The 18371-nt window shown below is 49.0% G+C and overlaps 2 protein-coding genes across 5 annotated transcripts in view; one reads left to right on the top strand and one right to left on the bottom strand.

Moving 5' to 3' along the window:
* The window catches only part of ATP6V1E2 (ATPase H+ transporting V1 subunit E2), a 66224-nt gene continuing 49236 nt past the window's right edge, over positions 1384–18371 (bottom strand). Inside the window, exons 3-5 of one of the 4 annotated variants that reach the window (XR_002342728.1) lie at positions 9925–10016; positions 5485–5558; positions 1384–1536 (exon numbers count right to left, since the gene is read on the bottom strand). The gene's annotated coding sequence lies outside the window, so the exon portion shown is untranslated. The other 3 variants (XR_002342727.1, XR_002342726.1, XR_002342731.1) reach the window with 3 other exon arrangements.
* TMEM247 (transmembrane protein 247) lies at positions 12835–17882 on the top strand. The gene is made up of 3 exons (XM_003125170.6): positions 12835–13369; positions 14076–14423; positions 17539–17882. The coding sequence occupies exons 1-3, from the start codon at positions 13253–13255 to the stop codon at positions 17845–17847; spliced, it is 774 nt and encodes a 257-aa protein (XP_003125218.3). The 5' UTR covers positions 12835–13252; the 3' UTR covers positions 17848–17882.

Below are 18371 nucleotides of genomic sequence, written 5' to 3'. Positions count from 1 at the left end.
AGAAAAGGGAAATGGTTCAAGGGGAACAGAAGGTGACATCTGACTGATGGGCAGCAGCAAAAAGGGAAGGCAGGGAAGGTTCAAGTAAAGCATTTTTTTCAATTGTGTTTTCTATTGGAATATAGTTGATTTGTGATGTTGGGTTCATTTCAGGTGTACAACACAGTGACTCAGTTATACGTATACATCCATCCGTCCTTTTTCAGAGTCTTTCCCCTTACAGATTATTACTGAATATTGAGTAGAGTTCCCTGTGTTACATTATAGGTCCTTGTTGATTATCTATTTTATATGTAATGGTGTGTATATGTTAATCCCTCCCCCTCCACCTCTCCCCCCTGGTGAGGTCTGTGGGTCTGTTTCTGTTTTGTAAATAAGTTCATTTGTATCTGTGTTTTTAGATTCCACGTAGATGTGCTATCGTATTTGTGTTTGTCTTAATTCACTTAGTAGGATAATCTCTAGGTCCATCCATGTTGCTGCAAATAGCATTCTTTCATGGCTGAGTCATATTCCAAGGATCAAGTAAGCCTTATAGAACTGAAAACCCCCACCACTTCCCACTCCGTAGCAGCCAAAAATATCATTGGCAGAACCCTGGTCACTGGGAACCAGGGAGGATCTAGAGAAGGGGGCGAGGCGAAGGGTTATGGGGTCTTGGGAAGATGATTTGTGGGAGCTGCAGTCCACGAGTGAGCAACAGACAGTGAGTCCAGTGGCCAAGAGGAAGCAAAGCACCAGACATTGGAGTAAAAGAAACCTCGGGATTTGGATCCCAGCTTTGCTACTTGACAGCTGTGTGACGGGGGCAAACCACTTAGCTTCTCTGAGCCGCAGTTTCTTCACCCATAAATAGGGGCAATGGTAACAATTCCTGCCGAGGAGAGTTAAATTAGACAATGCCTGTGGAGCCCTAGCCCGGGCCCTAACGCATGCAGGTGACTGGTGATGGTGGCCCCCAGGCCTGAGGCCACGGCCCTGGTGTGGTTCTTCCGTGGAGCTCTATGTCCGCCTGTTTCCAGAAATACTCCTACCTCCCAGGCATCTTCCAAATAGCGCTGCCACACCTCATGATACAAACTCATGCTAAAACCTGATGAGCTGTTTAGCTGGTCCTCCCGTATTTTTAGTGGCGAAATCTGGCAACCTCACTTCCAACCCCATGTTGGGGAGATGACCCGACGTCATAGCCAAGGGAGATAACAGAAGGAATGCTACTAATGATCCCAGCGTTCCTAAAGCAAGTCCCCTGTGAGTCCTGTTGGAAATTAGCTCTAAGGGCAAGAAACACAGAGCACACCAGGGAAAATGAGTCAGATCAAATCTGCGCATTAAACAGGCTCCTTCATGGCTAGACCTTTATGGTGCAAACTGGGGGTGTCTAGTGGGGGCGGGGTGGAGGGGATGGGAACGGGGTGCAGGCGACGAGCATGTGGTCTGAGGTGCTTCCCAAGAGTGTATCTGGTCTTGGAATCTCGATCTTTGCATGTGTTCCTTAGGCCTGGCTTCCTAGGGCATGCTGCTCTGGGGTAGCACCTGAAAGCAAAATTACATGGAAAAATCCTCTAGGAGTTCCTGCTGTGGCACAGAGGGTTCAGAATCAGACTGCAGCAGCTGGGGTTGGCAGAGGTGCGGGTTCCATCCCTGGCCTCGCACAGTGCATTAAGGATCCAGCGCTACCACGAGTGTGGCATAGGTTGCAGCTGCTTCTCGGATTCAATCCCTGGCCCAGGAACTTTCATATGCCATGGGTGCAACCATTAAAAAAAAAAAAAATTCCTATAAACCACAGGTGAGACACAGGAGCTGACCCAGTCCCTGTTAGAAGGACCCATTTTTGATCCTGCCAGCAGTGTAAGCAGCCTCTTAACCAGCAGAGATAGCACAGCCATGGCCCACATGTGGGTCCTTAGGGAAGCTCCCACGTCACATGCTGGGATTTTAAGTTGACGGGGTGTTGTCATCTTGTGACACAATGAGGGGTTCTGAGAAACCATCCCCAAACTCCCAGTCATCTCTGTCATTATCCTGCTCCTGCACCTACAATTCCATCACCAATGGTTCAGGTGCAAATAAGCCTGGGAAGAATGGCTGGTTAGGCCACCCTCGGCCACCATCACATGGTGTGAGTCAGTAGATGGGACCCCTTTCAGGTGGCAGCTCCAGTGGCACCTTTGTTTCCATGGCTGGGACGTTATTCTATGGCTCAAAGCAGGTGCACGAGCTGCAGAGGGAAGCAGGCCTGAGCTGTCAGAGCGGAGCCAGGTCCTGCTTGGGCTGCCAGAGAACAAACACGAGCTCCGCTCTTTTAGACTCTGCCAAGCCCAGACCTTACCCGGAATCCTGTAAAAATCCAAACACGGGCCTGAAATGAGAGCCGTACATGCACAGCTAGAGGCCTTCAATCCTTTCCCACAGGTTCAGCTCCCCCTGGAGATTTCCATCCATCCAGAGGCTCCTGGTCACTGCAGGAGTACATAGCACTCACAGGCACCGGTCAGGCTCAGGGCCAGACCTGCTCTAAGTAGCCCCGGCTCTGGACACCAAGCCACCTGTTGCCCCAGGTCCAAGGCCTGAGTGTTAGTCTTGCCCTGTCCCCTAATTTCCTAAGCCCAGATGCTGATTCCCTGCCAGCTCCACCCCTCCTAGGGTCTCCATTGTCTTCCTGTCATTCCACTTCAGGGACCATAGCCCTGCAGCCCTTCACCCCTGCAAGGGTTGAAGGCTGTACCTCAGGACCCAGGACAAAGCCACATGCTTGCTGTCACAGCTCTCCTAGCCTCCTGCCTGCTGGGACGGCAGCCGGCTATTTACCAATAGAGGTCCTGAGGTTTAGCAATGCCCCCCCCCTTATGGCTCCTTCCATTGCTGGTCTCACTCCCGTAGTTCTGTCTGCACTCAGCTGATGAGTATTCCTGTTTATGACATATTCCCCCCCCCACAGTCTCCTCCCGGGAACACAGACCCCACAAGCCAGTTCTGCCAAGTTGGGTTGCCACCAGGGACTCTTTGGAGCTGGAATCCCTCCTGGAGGTCTCGTGGATTTAGCTCTTCTGGCATGACCTGGTAATTCTGCAAACGACCGGGAGCAAGAACCTTTGGAAAAACTCCTGGGCTGAGAGCTGCCCAGTAAGGACAAGCTGGGCCACAAGAGGGCAGTGTTGGCCAACAGCTGCTTCGCAGAAGTCCCATTGCCCTCCGGTTGTAGCCGCAGAAAGGAAGATGAATATAAGTCCTTTTTACAGGAATATGTTTATTTTATGTTAACTTGCATGAAATGGGAAAAAAAAAAGTGTCCGATGAAACATTCAAGGAGGCTTTTTTGAGGGCGACTTCAGCATTGTCACAGGAGAAAACTTCCATTATCTTGGAAGGCCAGCTCCGGGGCGTGTCTAACAGCAGATGCACCACCAGGCTCCATACCCACCAGGTGTAAGGTGGGAACAAGGATACCAGGCTTGTATGATCAGGGCAGGCTGCATGGCCCTAGTTTTTACATGCAGAAGCTGCACCCCTAGGGGGTTCCAATGACTTGACAAGGTCTTGGCTAAGCTAATGGCAGAGCTTGGCCTGGGACCCCAGGACCCCAATCCTGGGAGCAGAACATTTTTCACTGCACCCTGCTGCACCCTTCCTCTGACCCCAAAGGAGTTAATCAAAAGTTGCTCCTGGAGTTCCCATTGTGGCTCAATGGTTAACCAATCCGACTAGGAACCATGAGGTTGTGGGTTCGATCCCTGGCCTTGCTCAGTGAGTTAAGGATCCGGGGTTGCTGCAGGCTGTGGTATAGGTCGCAGATTCAGCTCAGATCCCGCTTTTCTGTGGCTCTGGTGTGGGCTGGCAGCTACAGCTCTGATTGGACTCCTAGCCTGGGAACCTCCATATGCCACGGGAGCGGCCCAAGAAATGGCAAAAAGACAAGAAAAAAAAAAAGTTGAGAGACCCTGGGGCCCAGGCTGGAGGGGCCTCATGCCCCCTTCCAGCTCTGAATAATGAAAATCTGGAATTTCGACTTATGCCGGCTCTTCATTGGAGTATTCCTGCCATGAGGTGCTCCCACTGGTTAGAGCATAAGAGTACCTGCATTCGGGCTTCACCACAGGAGGCTCTGCTTTAACAAGCCTGGTATCTAAATGGCCATTGGATTTACAGACATTCTAGACCGGGGGAAAGCAGCTTTGTGAAAGGAGGCACAAAATTCCTTTAAGTAGCAAAGTTCCCACACCCATCACCCTACTTCCCAAACATTTAAAATAGGGTTAAACTCACAAAACTTAATTTACACTCAACTTTGTGGGACTCCCTCTGCTGCTAGTTCCCCCTCATCGGAGTAGAGGGATCAAAGAAAGAAAGCGGGCAGAAGTGAGGCCTCTGGTTCTGTTTGGAAGGTATAAGGACATAAAGGAGAAGGTGTAGCTCCTTGACCGTCTGCTCTGCCTGCCTGTGTCACATTCGCAAGCAGGAAGGGAGCCACAGCCTGACCAGGGCCATCGGCTGCACAGACCCTTTACTGGCACCTGCTGTGAGCAGGCAGTTGCCCTGCCCTCATCCTCCACTAGGGGGAGGACGAAACACGCACCAGATCATTGAACACAAAGCAGCCAGAGAGACACAAAGCACAGTTTCACAGGGGGTGGTAGCTGGGTTGGGCCCTAAAGGCTGGAGGGACTTTCATGGATGGGGCTAAAGAAGAGAGGATTCTGGAGTTCCCGTGGTGGCGAAGCAGAAACAAATCTGACTAGGAACCATGAGGTTGCAGGTTCGATCCCTGACCTTGCTCAGTGGGTTAAGGATCCGGCACTGCCGTGAGCTGTGGTGCAGGTCGCAGACGTGGTTCGAATCTGGCATTGCTGTGGCCCTGGCGTAGGCTGGCAGCTACAGTTCCGATTAAACCCCTAGCCTGGGAACCTCCACATGCCACAGGTGTGGCCCTAAAAGGAGAAAAAGACAATTTAAAAAAAGAAGAAGAGAGCGTTTTGTAGCCTGAGAAAACTGCCAGCAAAAAATGTTAGTAAGGCAGGAGAGCTAGGGAACATCAAGAAGCATTCTCTCTCTCCCGATAGATTACATGTGCTGCACAGGTAAGAACTAACTACATATGATGATCCTTGATGCTCTCCTCCTCGGTACCTAGCACAGGGTCATGAACCTGGAAGAGGCTTGTGAAAAATTGTTTGGGGCAAATTTCTTAAAAAGTCAGGAGCTTCCCCCAGGGCATTAATGCAGGCATGTTGAAAGGAAACTGAAGTCCTAGTACATGAATGTGGTGTCAGTTATCAATTTATTTCCTCTCAGCTGTAAATCCACCCTTAATTACCCAGCTCCTGATACTGAAGCAAAACCTCATAAGCATTTCCCCTGCCAGCCCATGATATTAAGTTTTGTCAGTAGAGGGCGCTAGAGAGCCATCAGAGGAAGAAGAGGCTGCTTTTTCATTTTTTCTTACTCCCACAAAGCTGGGCTGGCACACAAGGTGGTACTCACCTCCAGAGAGTTTCAGGGGCTTCAGGTTTTGTTCGTCCCAACAAGTTCCCCAGCTGAGGTTCTCCAGTGACTTCCTGGAAAGTTTAACACCATCTTCTAGGCAGCTTCTGGGTGAGTTTTGTTGGCACCCCAGTGGACAGCGTCCTGCTTGCCAGTCTAGATCTGCTTGACCTTGACCTCAGCGAACTTTTACACATTCAGTGGCTCCATCGCCACCCTCTCTAATGAGACCTGAATTGCAGCCTCTAGGGGGCACCTCTCCCAAATTCATTCCATTTTTATTTAGAGTTCTCTTTACCCCTAAGGAGCCAATCCTCTGTCACTAGTTAATGGTTCTACCTTCCTTGTTGGAATTACTGTATGGTTTCTGTCTCCTGATGAGACCCCAACTAATTCAACACTCATACACATGCTGTTGGGCTGCACCCCACGGCCTGCAAGCCTTCTTGTTGCCCAGCCTGGAGACCAAAGAGGGAGCCTGGAAAGAGCAACAGTTTAATGGTTTCTTGGTTTATTTACAGGGGAAGGGGACCCAAAGGAGGGGATTACCATTTATAGAGGGAATTGATGTCAGGTTGGCTCATCCATTACCAGGGAAACAAGCAGCTGGGGCACATCCCTCTCAACCTCTTCGGTTACCAACCAACATGAGGGCAGATGTTTCCTTTAATGAACTAGAAGGTGGAGCTAGATTAGAACAATCACTAGCTGGGGCAGGGGGCAAGCACACTGGCAGTTACTGATTAAGTTTCATGATTAAGAGGGCTGGGTAGTCACGTGAGAAGGGCACAGGCAAAGCAGGGACTGGTTGGGCAGGGGCGGTAAAGGAGCAAGAGGACAGCTCCTGAGTGACCTGGACATCCACACGCCTTCACACACGTCCCTACATATGCCCAGGAAGGGCTGTGCTCAAGCAGCCCTCCTCAGTCGGATTTCCCCCCAAAATCCCTGAGCACGTAGGTCACTGCTTCCTCTTGAACATCCACTCTACGAGCCAGGGTTCAGTCAGGAAAACAGAAACTGTTGTGGTCTGTGCAGGCGGGTCAGAAAGAAGAATTTTCCAGCCTAGCGAGGTGATGAAGAAGAAGAGTTTATTGAGATAAGAAACACTGCTAGCACAGTGGGCCAACTTCCTGGTGATGCGAGAGAGCCCATCCGACCCCCTCCACCCCGGGCAGGGTGCATGGTGGTGTCTGTTTTTACAGCCCAGGGTAAGAGGAGAGGTCTTAGGATACATCTGCTGACCTGCTGATTGGATGGGGTAAGAGGGGTCTTAGGATACACTTGCTGGTGGGTTGGGGGTATATGAGGGCCCTGGAGGGGCAAGGTGAGGAGTGGACCACATACCTTTCTTAGGAGAGGGCAGGAAGGAGAGGCCAGCTTGCTCGAGGTGGGGGAGGGAGCATTACAATGAGATAGGTGGGGTAATTCTTGTCTTGGCCAGAGGCTTTGAGTTCTAGCTCCTTGAAGCCCCCCCAAAAAACCACTTTCAGTATTTCCAACAGGAAAGGCTTTAATACAGGGACTTGGGTGTTTAAGTCCTGGCTTTACCTGATCCTAACTGTGTCACTATAGGCAGGTGACTTACCCTTTCTGAAACTCACTTGCACTTCTAGGAAGATAGGGATAATAGCAGTACCTAACTCACATGATTGCTCTGAAAAACTACATAAAATAATCCATGGAAAAATCCCCAATATCTGGGACATGGTCTGTGCCCAGTAATTGTGCAATGGTTGATGTTACTATTTTAATCCTCTCAATGCTCCAGCACACCTGAGCTGAAGTGTCTCAAAGTCACAGCAGGCTGTAGCTGAGGCAGCCAGGAAGGAAGAAGACATTACAGCATTAAGACATCTGTCCCAGGAGTTCCCGTCATGGCACAGCAGAAACGAACCCGACTAGGAATGACTAGGAACCATGAGGCTGGGGGTTCGATCCCTGGCCTTGCTCAGTGGGTTAAGGATCCGACGTTGCCGTGAGCTGTGGTGTAGGTTGCAGACGCAGCTCGGATCTGGCGAATTGCTGTGGCTGTGGCGTAGGCCGGCAGCTATAGCTCCAATTTGACCCCTAGCCTGGGAACCTCCATATGCCAAGAGTGCGGCCCTAAGAAGACAAAAGACAAAACAAAACAAACAAAAAAAGATATATGTCCCTAGTTGAAGTAATGACAACCCCAGACTGGAGAGGGTGCGTAGAGGAAATGACCCAGAGGCTTAAAGACGTCTTCCTGTCCTCAGTTAGAACAAATTATACAGCCTAAACTCCCTTCATCTATCTTGAGCGAAACTCTCTCTTCCAGACGCCTTTTTAAAAATTTAATTGAAAATGTAACATATGCACATTTTTTAATTTTTTTAATTTTTATAAGATTTATTTTTTTTTAGGGGCCACGCCCGTGGCATATGGAAATTCCCAGGCTAGGGGTTGGTTTGGAGCTGCAGCTACTGGCCTACACCACAGCCACAGCACCATGGCATCTGAGCTGCCTCTGCAACCTACACCACAGCTCACAGCAACGCCAGATCCTTGACCGACTGAGCAGGGCCAGGGATCGAACCCGCGTCCTCGTGGTTACTAGTCAGGCTCATTAACTGCTGAGCCACGATGGGAATTCCTATGCACATTTTTTTTTAAAGTCAAAGAGTACAAAATGTTACACACAGTTAAGAATGTCTCCTGCCTACCCTAACCCTTCCACTCTCCCACCTCAGAGAGAGCCATCACGAGCAAGTTTTTTATGTGTCTTTCCAGACAGATACCACTATACCATATATTTTTATATTTTTTGGCTGTGCCCACAGCATACAAAAGTTCCTGGGCCAGGGATCAAACCTGTGCCACAGCAGCGACCCAAGATGCTGCAGTGACAGCACCAGATCTTTGACCCACTAAGCCACCAGGGAACTCCTGTTTTCACAACTTAATACATATGTGAGCACTGCTTTTGCTTTTTGCATTGAATAATATATCCTGAAGAGCATGCCATATTTGTGCTAATGCATCTACCTTATTTGGTTTCTTTTTTCTTTAGTCTTAGTCTTCTCAAAATCTGTGTGGTAGTCTTGATGTGGATACATCACTAACCAGATCCCTTCTGGTGGAAATTCAACTTTTTTTGCAGTCTTTTGCTACTATAAACAATGTCACAATAAACATCTACATACATATTTCTTGCCTTTTTTGAGACAGAAAATCATCTGACCTCATAGAGGTGGAGCCCCAAAGACCATCCTTATGGTCTAGTATAAAGTCATCGGGGAAGGAGACAGAGAGCCTGCCTGCTTTCCAGTCCGAGCTCAACCACTAATGTCCTTTGCACTCAGAAGCCATTCACTTCATCTCTCTGTGTGACTCAGGTTCCTTGCTTGTCAGGAAGCAATAATTACACCTGCCTTCAATTGCCTCATAGGGCATTCTGAGAATCTGATGAGATAATGGACACGAAAGTTGTGCTGTGCTAATACACAAGTCTCTCATCTGGTTACGTGCCAAACCTACGATTGATGTGTCGCTCCATGAACATGCCCATCAACCTTCAGCATGGTGCCTGCTGCCCCCAGAGCCCCTTCTAAGGGAAACCCAGGAGTTCCTGCTGTGGCACAGCAGGTTAAGGATCTGGTGTTGCCCCAGCTGTGGTGTAGGTTGCAGCTGCAGCTCGGATTCAATCCCTGGCCCGGGAATTTCCACAGGCCACAGATGGGACCAAACACAACCATAATCATAAGGGAAACGGACCCCTACCCACAGCTCCTGCTTAGGAACAACCCAAGGCTGCTGTAGGCTATGCAATAGGTCCCTGCCTCCCTGTCCCCCCACTGAGCCCAGCAGGGCACCTTCCGAATCCACGGGCTGCCCAGTGGCTAGCAGGAAAAGTGCTACCCAAATAGAGACAAAGCAGGCCACTCTCATTCCTGCCTTTGAAAAAGTCAACTAGGAAATCATGATGGCTAAGGTAGCTAGGACACACACAACAGTGAACACAAAGAGAGAGGCTAAGCAGTCAGGGCTATGAAGGGTTATTAGAAGTTCAGGCTATGAATAAACTGAAATTGGGAGGAAGCAGAAACCATGCATACATTAAAGCTACAAGGGAGGGAAAAGTGAGAACGGATGTTGGTTAAAGTGAGAGGGCAGAGAGAAGCAGAAACATCAGAGCCAGCCAAATAACAATGACAAAGCATGTGAAGTGGTCCCAGCTCTGGCTGTTGAATGCAGCACAGTCCCCGGCTGAGTTCCTTGGAGAAGGGGGCACATGTGATCCTGTCTCCCCTGCTCCCTCAAGTGGCTTTTTACTCTAACCTCCCTTCCCTGGGCTCAGTGGAGGAGGGGAGACACTTTTAGTGTTGCTAGGAATGCCAAACCAACCCAAGGCTCATGACAGCTATCTCCTTAGCTTCCTGCAGAGTCCCCCAAAGGGCAGGTGTGTGCAGATCTTACCTGGGGACAGGGGAACCAGAGTCCTAGATTCCATTTTGCTTCGGAATGTACTGCTTTGCTTAACAAATTAATGCAGTTTCACGGAGGTCACCCTTCCAGGCAGAGGGCAGGGGTGGAGAAGGGCAGAGAGCAGAAATGGAGAGACAAATGGGTAATAGGTATCAGTCGAGACTTTACTCATGTGGATCCTTCCTTCTTGCCCACATCCCACTGGCCCTTCATGTCACCTCTTCTATCAAACCATCCCCAGTTGTTCCAACCACAGCAGCACCAACCTTCTTAATTACAATAGGAGATTGTGTTATGGCCCCAACTCTTCACACTGCCCCACATCCACACTTTTTACCCTATGTCTTTGCAGTCCCCCCACTAAAGGAACGGAGTACATGTCCCCATCCTTTGGTTTTGAGTTTGGCCATGTGACCACCTTATGCTATTAACCAAAGTCGAAGCCAGCAGCCTAAGATGGAAACAGTAGTGTGCCAGTTCCAAGGCCTCTTGTGCTTCTTTCATTGCCATGAATAGAGCCCGCCCAGGCTGGGCTCCTGTTCCCAAGAAGAAGAACAGGGACGCGTGAAATGAAGCTGCCTTGGCCAAGCCCTGGAGATGAGCCCATCTAGATCAGTCAACTCTTAGATGTCTGAGCGAAATAAACATTTATTGTTATTTGCCACTAAGATTTTATGGTCATCTGACATACAGCTGATATGACTATTCATACCACTTATTATGCATCTTAGTGCTTGGTGATTTTTAATAGCAGCTCATTATTTGGTCATATGTAATCGGTTGGGGGGGCAGGTCTCTCCTAGCTAAGATCATCAGATTTAGCAAATAAAAAACACTGAATCCCCAGTGAAACTTCAATTTCAGATAAATAATGAATTTTTAGTATGTGTGTCCCATGCAATTTTTACAATGTATTTATACTAAAAATTATTTATCTAAAATTCAAACTTAACTGAGCACCCTTTATAGATATAGATATAGACATATAGATACAGATGTCTAGATATATTTGCCCAGCAATCCTACTTCTGGTGCTTGAGGCGTGCTTGAGGTGGGATCAACATCTTACACAATAGCTGGGAGACAGTCCCTGTGGTCACCATCATAATTCTGGGAGAGGAAAGCCATGGTCCAGTTAGAGATTTGCAAGGAGGCAGATCTTGAGCCTTTTCTTCGCTCCAGTGACAAATCCCCTTGTAACAAGGATGACAGTGGTTACCATCTACTTCGCCCCTGGATAGGCAGGTCCTGGGCAAACACACTGTCTGAGTTTTACATCAGTACTGCAGCGCAGGGGGTAGTCCATCCTTATTCTCATTTACAAACGAGTACCCTGAGCAGCAGCAGGTAAGGTAACTTCTCCCTGGACACACAGCTGGAGAGTAGCAAAGCTAGAATTCAAATGTAGCCTTTTCTCTTTCCATATGTAACCCTGCCTCCAACTACCAAACATGGTTTTTGTGGGGTTTTGGGGAGGGTTTTTTGTCATTTCCACAAAACTGAAGACAACAAAGTATACTGCCCAGCCCCCAATCTCTTTACTGGTCCCACTCAATCCATCCTATGAATAATTGAGTTTGTATTAGTTTGCTAGGACCCACAACATAACAAAGGACCACACATGGGGTGGCTTAAACAACAGAAGTTTATTGTCTCACAGTTCTGGAGGCTACATGTCTGAGATCAAGGTGTCAGCCAGGTTGGTTCCTTCTGAAGGCTGTGAGGGAAGGATCTGTTCCAGGCCTATGATGGTTAATTTTATGAGTCAACTTGACTAGGCCCTGGGATGCCCATATATATATATATATATATATATATATATATATATGGTTAAACATCATTTCTGAGTATGTCTGTGAGAATGATTCTGGAAGAGACTAGCATTTGAACTGGTGGACTGAGGAAAGCTGATGGCCCTATGGTAGCATGGACAGGCATCTTATTTTATCCTTTGAAGGCCTGAATGGAACGAAAGGTGGAGGCAGGTGAATTGATTCTCTCTGCCTCACTGTCTGAGCTGAGGTACTGGTCTTCTCCCAGCCGTGGGCTGGGACGTACCCCAGCAGCACTCCTGGTGATTAGGCCTTCAGACTCTGATTGGAATTGATACCTTCAGTTATCCTGGGTCTCCCACTTGCAGACAGAAGCTCATGTCACTTCTCAGCCTCCATAATCACATGAGCCAACTCCTTCTAAGTTCTGTTCGAACTTATGATAAGGTCCAGCTCCTACTGGTTCTCTGGAGAACCCTGACTAACACAAGGCCTCTCTCCTTCGTCTTTAGATGGCCATCTTCTCCCTCATCTTCATATCATCTCCTTCTGTGCATGCCTGTAGCAAATTCCCTCCTATAAGGACAGCCGCCATATTGGATTAGGACCCACCCTAATGACCTCATTTAACGTAATCCCTTCTAGGAAGACCCTATCTCTAAATAAAGGCAGAATCCAAGGTACTGGGGGTTAAGACTTCAACATATGGATTTGGGGGGTGGGAGACATAATTTAGCCTGTGAGCTGAACAGGGGTTTGCGGAGCTAATTGTGACTCATCTCAATACAGTCTGGGTTCACTCCACCATAAAAAAGAACAAAATAATGCCATTTGCAGCAACATGGAATTAGACTCTCATCCTAAGTGAAGTCAGAAAGAGAAAGACAAATACCATATGATATCACACATACCTGGACTCTAATATACGGCACAAATGAAACTTTTCCACAGAAAAGAAATTCATGGACATGGAGAACAGAAGGTGGAGGAGAAGGAAGTGGGAAGGACCGGGAATTTAGGGTTAATAGATGCAAACTATTGCCTTTGGAATGGATAAGCAATGGGATCCTGCTGTATAGCACTGGGAACTATGTCTGGTCACTTGTGATGGAGCATGATAATGGGAGACAAAAGAATGTATACATGTATGTGTGACTGGGTCCCCTGGCTGTGCAGTGGAAAATTGACAGAACATTGTAAATCAACTCTAATGGAAAAAATAAAAATCATAAAAAAAATCAATACAGTCTGAGTTTTAAAAAGGGACTCAGAGGAATGGATTTCAAATCATGGAATTTAGACCTCAAGGGGTGGAATTCCAGTTTTCAGAGAAGCCCCTAGGGCTGGCAAAGGCCCATCCTGTTTTCAATGACAGCACCTTAAAGGGTGTCACTCTCTGCCAAAGGGCCCTAGCAACTGGTAGAATGTGGGTTATTATGAGGACAGAGGATTGTGATGGTGGCTGGGCTGTGGAATCTGGCGAGGCCAAATGGTAGAGCCTCAAAAGTCGTCCTTTGGCCACAACCGGCAGCACTGTGGTTTTCTGGATGGCAACAGAGGACAGGGAGATGATGGAAGGCGGGGGGGCCGGAGAAAGCTGCCCAACCTTTCCCAAGATGGTGCCTGATGACCCCATGTCTGAAGGGAAGGCAAGGGCTTCTTTGGTAAGGAGGAGGCCTCATCTCACTGTCCCAGCCTGTCCCAGCCTGTCCCAGCAGGGGGAGGAAGAGCCCGGGACGCCATGACACAGGGGCTGAGTGTTGGGAGATTCCAGAGAGCTGCTAAGAAGAGCAGTCAGGTGCACCCCATCCTACACTGGCACTCAGCTGTGACCCTTCATTAAACTGCGAAGTCACTTAAGTTGGCTTTGGTCTCCCCCCACACACCTCTCCTGGGAGGCTCTTCCCTCCTCCTGGATGGGACCAGGCCCCTCCTTAGCCCTATGGTTGGTCCCCATAACTTAGGTTACCTCAGCGAAGACCCTAAGTTTCTTCCTCCCTCTGCAGCCCCCAGAGGACTGGGTGTCTAAGTGGTCCCAAAGTAGAGGGAGGGTGGACAGGTTACCTCCAGGGGCGATTTGAAGATCACCAGGAACACAGACTTCTACTCACCTCCCCAAGGCCCCCACTTGCAACTTCAGGGTGCCATCCCTCTGTGTTAGTTTGCCCTCTCCTTCTGAAGACTCAGGTCCTGATAACGTGAGGTCCACTTCTAGTAAGAACTCAGGCTAGATGCTTACAGTCCATAACATTCCTTCAAGCACCCGAAGGCACTGTGCCTGGGGCTGCGAGGAGTTGCGGGGGTGAGGGGAGAGCAGCGAGCCACAGCCTTGTACTGACTTCTGGACTCCCACCTCCTTCCCTGCCCCAGGAGGCAGAGTCCCCAAAGCCAGACTCCTCCTACGACTACCTGGAGGAGATGGAATCTTGTGAGGACGGAGACTGCCCAGGGCCACCTAAGTCACCGTCCTCCAAGGCCGGCCCGGCCCCCACCAAGGGCCAGGCGGGCGACGGACCCGAACTCTCAGAGCTGCCCCCGGCCCCAGCCACGCCGGCCCCGGGGACTCCAGGGCCCCAGCGCAGCGGCGAGATGGAGCTGGAGAAGGTGCGCATGGAATTCGAGCTCACGCGGCTCAAGTACCTGCATGAGGAGAACGAGCGCCAGCGGCAGCACGAGGAAGTGATGGAGCAGCTGCACCAGCAGGCCACGCCCCGCCTGGTAGGTGACAGGTCCCGCCCCCGGAAGTGAAAGGTGTCTGGCCCTGGGGGGTGAGGGGGACCCATCCAGACTTGCCCAGGGAACCCATCTTACCTGCTTCAGGGCAGCATCCCGGAAGCCCCCACTGCAGGCTGGCCAGTGGGTTTTGATAGACCCTCTGTCCCTGACTAGGGCTGCCTCTGCTCTGCTGGATCACACTGCCTTACTGTCAACTAAAACTTAGACATCTTTTGGCAAGAAATGAACCACTCTCCCCTAATCTAAATGGGGATAAGAAAGCCTGCTTGTGATTAAATGGGACGTGAAGTGCTTAGCACTGTGGCGGAGCCATCATAAGCACTAAATAATAAACAATGTTCTTGTTTAAAGCAGTGCTGTCTGGGTTTTAAAATGAGACAGTCCTGGGTTAAAATCCTGGCTCTACCATATATAAATTGTGTGATGCTGGGCAAGTTACTGATCCTCTCTGAGTCTCAGTTTGCTCATCTATAAGGTAATAGCTACCTCATAGGGTCATTGTGAACATTAAATGAAAGAATGCATGAGGCGCTCTGCAGCGAGCCTGGCACGTTGAGGTAAGCACTCAATAAATGTGAGCTATTACCATTTTTATGTACTCATGCAACTTACTTCTTGACCCAAATGCAACAGCTTACGTTCATCGCTTTTCAATTTTATCAGGATGTAATGTATTTGCTCCGCTTCCCAGCTCTGAGTCATCCTCAGTTCTGAGAAATCTGCCTTGTCTTTATCCAAGTCATCGCTATAATTGTTGAGGAGGATATGACCTAAAGTAAATACTACTAAATCTCCCTAAGGTTAGCAATGTTCCATTAATCAGCACCCTTGAGTTACATCTTCTCTAGCTCACGTTTCTCTACTTTGTTCAGAAAACTGTCCTGAGACAACGCTGTCAGTTTCCCAGAATTAAGATATTACACGATTTCCCCAATTGTCTGGTCCATTTTTTAGGAAAATTGGGTTGGTTCTGCATGATTTGTTCTCAATGAACACAAGCTGGCTTCTTAACAGTTACCTTTTTTTTTTTTTTTTTTTTTTTTTTTTCCCCACACAATACCTGCTTTTTAGTTTGGTAATGTTTCTCCTCGCTGGAGGAGATAGAAATCCTTGGTGCATAGTCCTATCTGCTTTCTGTCTTCTGGTTCAAGGAATAGACCACTGAAAGTGTTTTCAAAAAGTCTAGAAGTTTTCACAAGTGCATGTTTTGTTATCAAAATCATAAACATCTGGAGTTCCCATCGTGGCGCAGTGGTTAACAAATCCGACTAGGAACCATGAGGTTGAGGGTTCCATCCCTGGCCTCACTCAGTGGGTTAAGGACCCGGCATTGCCGTGAGCTGTGGTGTAGGTTGCAGGCATGGCTCAGATCCCGCATTGCTGTGGCTATGGTGTAGGCCAGTGGCTACAGCTCCAATTAGACCCCTAGCCTGGGAACCTCCATATGTCGCGGGAGTGGCCCTAGAAAAGGCAAAAAGACCAAAAAAAAAAAAAAATCATAAATATCAGCCATTAGCATGCAGACCACAAACAGTGACAGAAAGTCCATGGACCCAGAGCCATACCGGGTCTGCAGAGAAACATCAGCTCTGTCCAGCCTCTAGTCCCACCAGAACCCTGGATTTCTTCTTCTGGTCTTCTACCTGCCTTGCTATTCATTTTAGAGGTAGCATCATTGGAGCCCTTTTCTGCCCGGCTGGGTTTTTTGTTGCCCTTGCGTTTTATGTAGTTGGTTCAAAATTGTGCCCCAAACCCCAGTCTTTAACAATACTTTACAAAAGTGTTTTACCTCCTGGGCATTTAGTTAGAGGTGACTGGGTTTTTAAGTTCCCCACCTCTCTTTCTGGGTGGGTGGGTAGAGGCAAGAAAAATTATATTGAAAAATACCTCCTACAGCACTGAAGGTACAGGACAGAGAGCCGCCCTCAGACCCAGATCTCTGTGTCCCCTTGGCCTCACCATCATCCGCCAGTGAGAGAATATTGCAAATAAATATGCACAGATGTCTTTTGCTGCAGGAGGTTTTCCCACAAGCTGACAGGATCAACCTGTTCTTTACCTCAAACTTGTTTTTAAAAGGACTTTCCTGGTTTTTTTCCTTAATTACAGAATGTTTTTATAACATTTTGAGCAGAATAAACAGAACCTAGCAAAACAGTGGTTAAAGAGCTATAAAATGGTTTCCAAAAAAAAAAGAGAGAGAGAAATACTTCTATGAATATGTTTCTAGCTAGTTTAGGGCATCACAATTCCTGCCATCCATCTGCTTACCAAAAAAAAAGTGGGGTATGAGTTTAAAAGATATTATAAAGAAGGGACCATGGGTCATGCCTTCTTAACTACAGATCAAAATAGTTATATCAGCTTTTAGCCTACTTATATGTTGATGCTTTCTACAGTTAAAATGGGGGGTCTGTTAGATCTTAATTGTATAGATTCTGGAAAAGAGCAGCACATAGGCAGAATCAGCCAGACAGCTCAAGCTCCCTCCCCCCACACCCAAGACCCCAAGGGTTTGTGGAGGGGTGGGTGCCCATCGCCCATTTTTGACTACCCGTCCACAGGAGGAGAGACCAAACCTTGGGCTGAAGGACCACTGCCTGACCGTGTGTGACATGTGCCAGGATTCGGAGGGTTAGACACAGTCATTTGTGCCCAAGGGACACCCCCTCCTTCTGCCACCATCCAGAAGACAAGGTTGAGTGTCAGGGATGACTGTCCAGAGAACACGCCCAAGACCCAGCGTCCAGACCTGGGCATCTCAGAGTAGAAGCGAGACTGCCCGCATGGGGGTCTCAGAGGCTGCGTGGAGCCTACAGAGGAAGGAAGGTGGGCTCAGGAGGGCTGAGACCAGCCTCAAGAAGTCAGAGCTCCCGAGTGCCCTCTCTGTGCCAGCAACCTTGCCTGGCAATGTTCACTTCTTGTCTCACGCTTCCTCCTCATCTTGGGAGGTGGGTACCATTACCCTCTCCTTAGGTGAGGCAGACAAGCTGCCCAAGGTCACGTTCAGGAAGGGGCGAGAGCAGGAGGGACGCCCCGGTCTGCCAGGTGCTCCAGCCCTGGTTTTGCCAGCTCCGCTCTCTTCTCTCCCCCACAGTTCTCGGGAGGCCTCCAGGACCTCCTGCTCCCCCAGAACCAGTTCGCCATGTTCCTGTACTGCTTCATCTTTATACACATCATCTATGTCACCAAGGAGATGATCTTCTTCCTCTTCTCCAAGCACTACCTGTTCTGCATCGCGGCCATTCTGCTCTGTTTGATTAAAGCTTTATGGTCATACCTCCAGGTGCCTTCGCTCTCTCCGTCACTGGGCACCACCCTCTCCCCCATCAGAACCTGCTGTCAGGAAAGGCTTGCTGCCACCCATCTACACCTTCGTGTGAAGAAACGTGGCCAGGCGTTGTAGTAAGCCTGAGTTCTCAGGGCGGGCAAAGGTGCTTTCCTTCTCGAGAGATGGATTTCAGAAGGTAGCAGGTTAGGGAGGTATCTGTAGGGAGAAGGGGTTTAGAAAGCCTTTCCAGCATCCCAGAAATCACACCGTGACCAGGCTGACTTGGGATCCCCCACATCTACTCACTTTCAGAGATCTTCCTGAGGCGTGGGGAGCAGTGGTAGGCTTGGGGGGTATGCCCCCCCCAAAGATGTCCACGTCTCAATCCCCAGAGCCTGTGACTATGTTACCTTCCGTGGTAAAAGAGACTTTGAGATTAAATTAAGGGCCCCGAAATGAAGAGACGACCCTGGATCATCCAGATGACCACAATGTAATGACAAGGGTCCTTATAAGAGGGAGGCAGGAGGGTGAGAGGCAGAGAAGCAGCAGAGGCTGGAAGGATGCAGAGCTATGAGTCAGGGAAAGCAGGTGGCCTGCACAAGTTAGAAAGGCAAGGTAATGGGTTCTTTCTAGAGCCACCAGAATAATGCAGCCCT

The sequence above is a fragment of the Sus scrofa genome, chromosome 3, assembly GCF_000003025.6.
Source record: "Sus scrofa isolate TJ Tabasco breed Duroc chromosome 3, Sscrofa11.1, whole genome shotgun sequence".
NCBI lineage: Eukaryota > Metazoa > Chordata > Mammalia > Artiodactyla > Suidae > Sus > Sus scrofa.
The sequence above is the reverse complement of the archived record's forward strand: the minus strand, read 5'-3'. Positions and strand labels throughout refer to the sequence as shown.

What these genes read in the sequence shown, in the direction of transcription:
- TMEM247 (XM_003125170.6), top strand. Translation starts at nt 13,253, where the DNA reads ATGGCAACAGAGGACAGGGAGATGATGGAAGGCGGGGGGGCCGGAGAA. An exon ending in GGAAGGCAAGGGCTTCTTTG is followed by an intron (nt 13,370 to 14,075) that starts GTAAGGAGGAGG and finishes TCCCTGCCCCAG; the next exon opens with GAGGCAGAGTCCCCAAAGCC. An exon ending in AGCAGGCCACGCCCCGCCTG is followed by an intron (nt 14,424 to 17,538) that starts GTAGGTGACAGG and finishes TCTCCCCCACAG; the next exon opens with TTCTCGGGAGGCCTCCAGGA.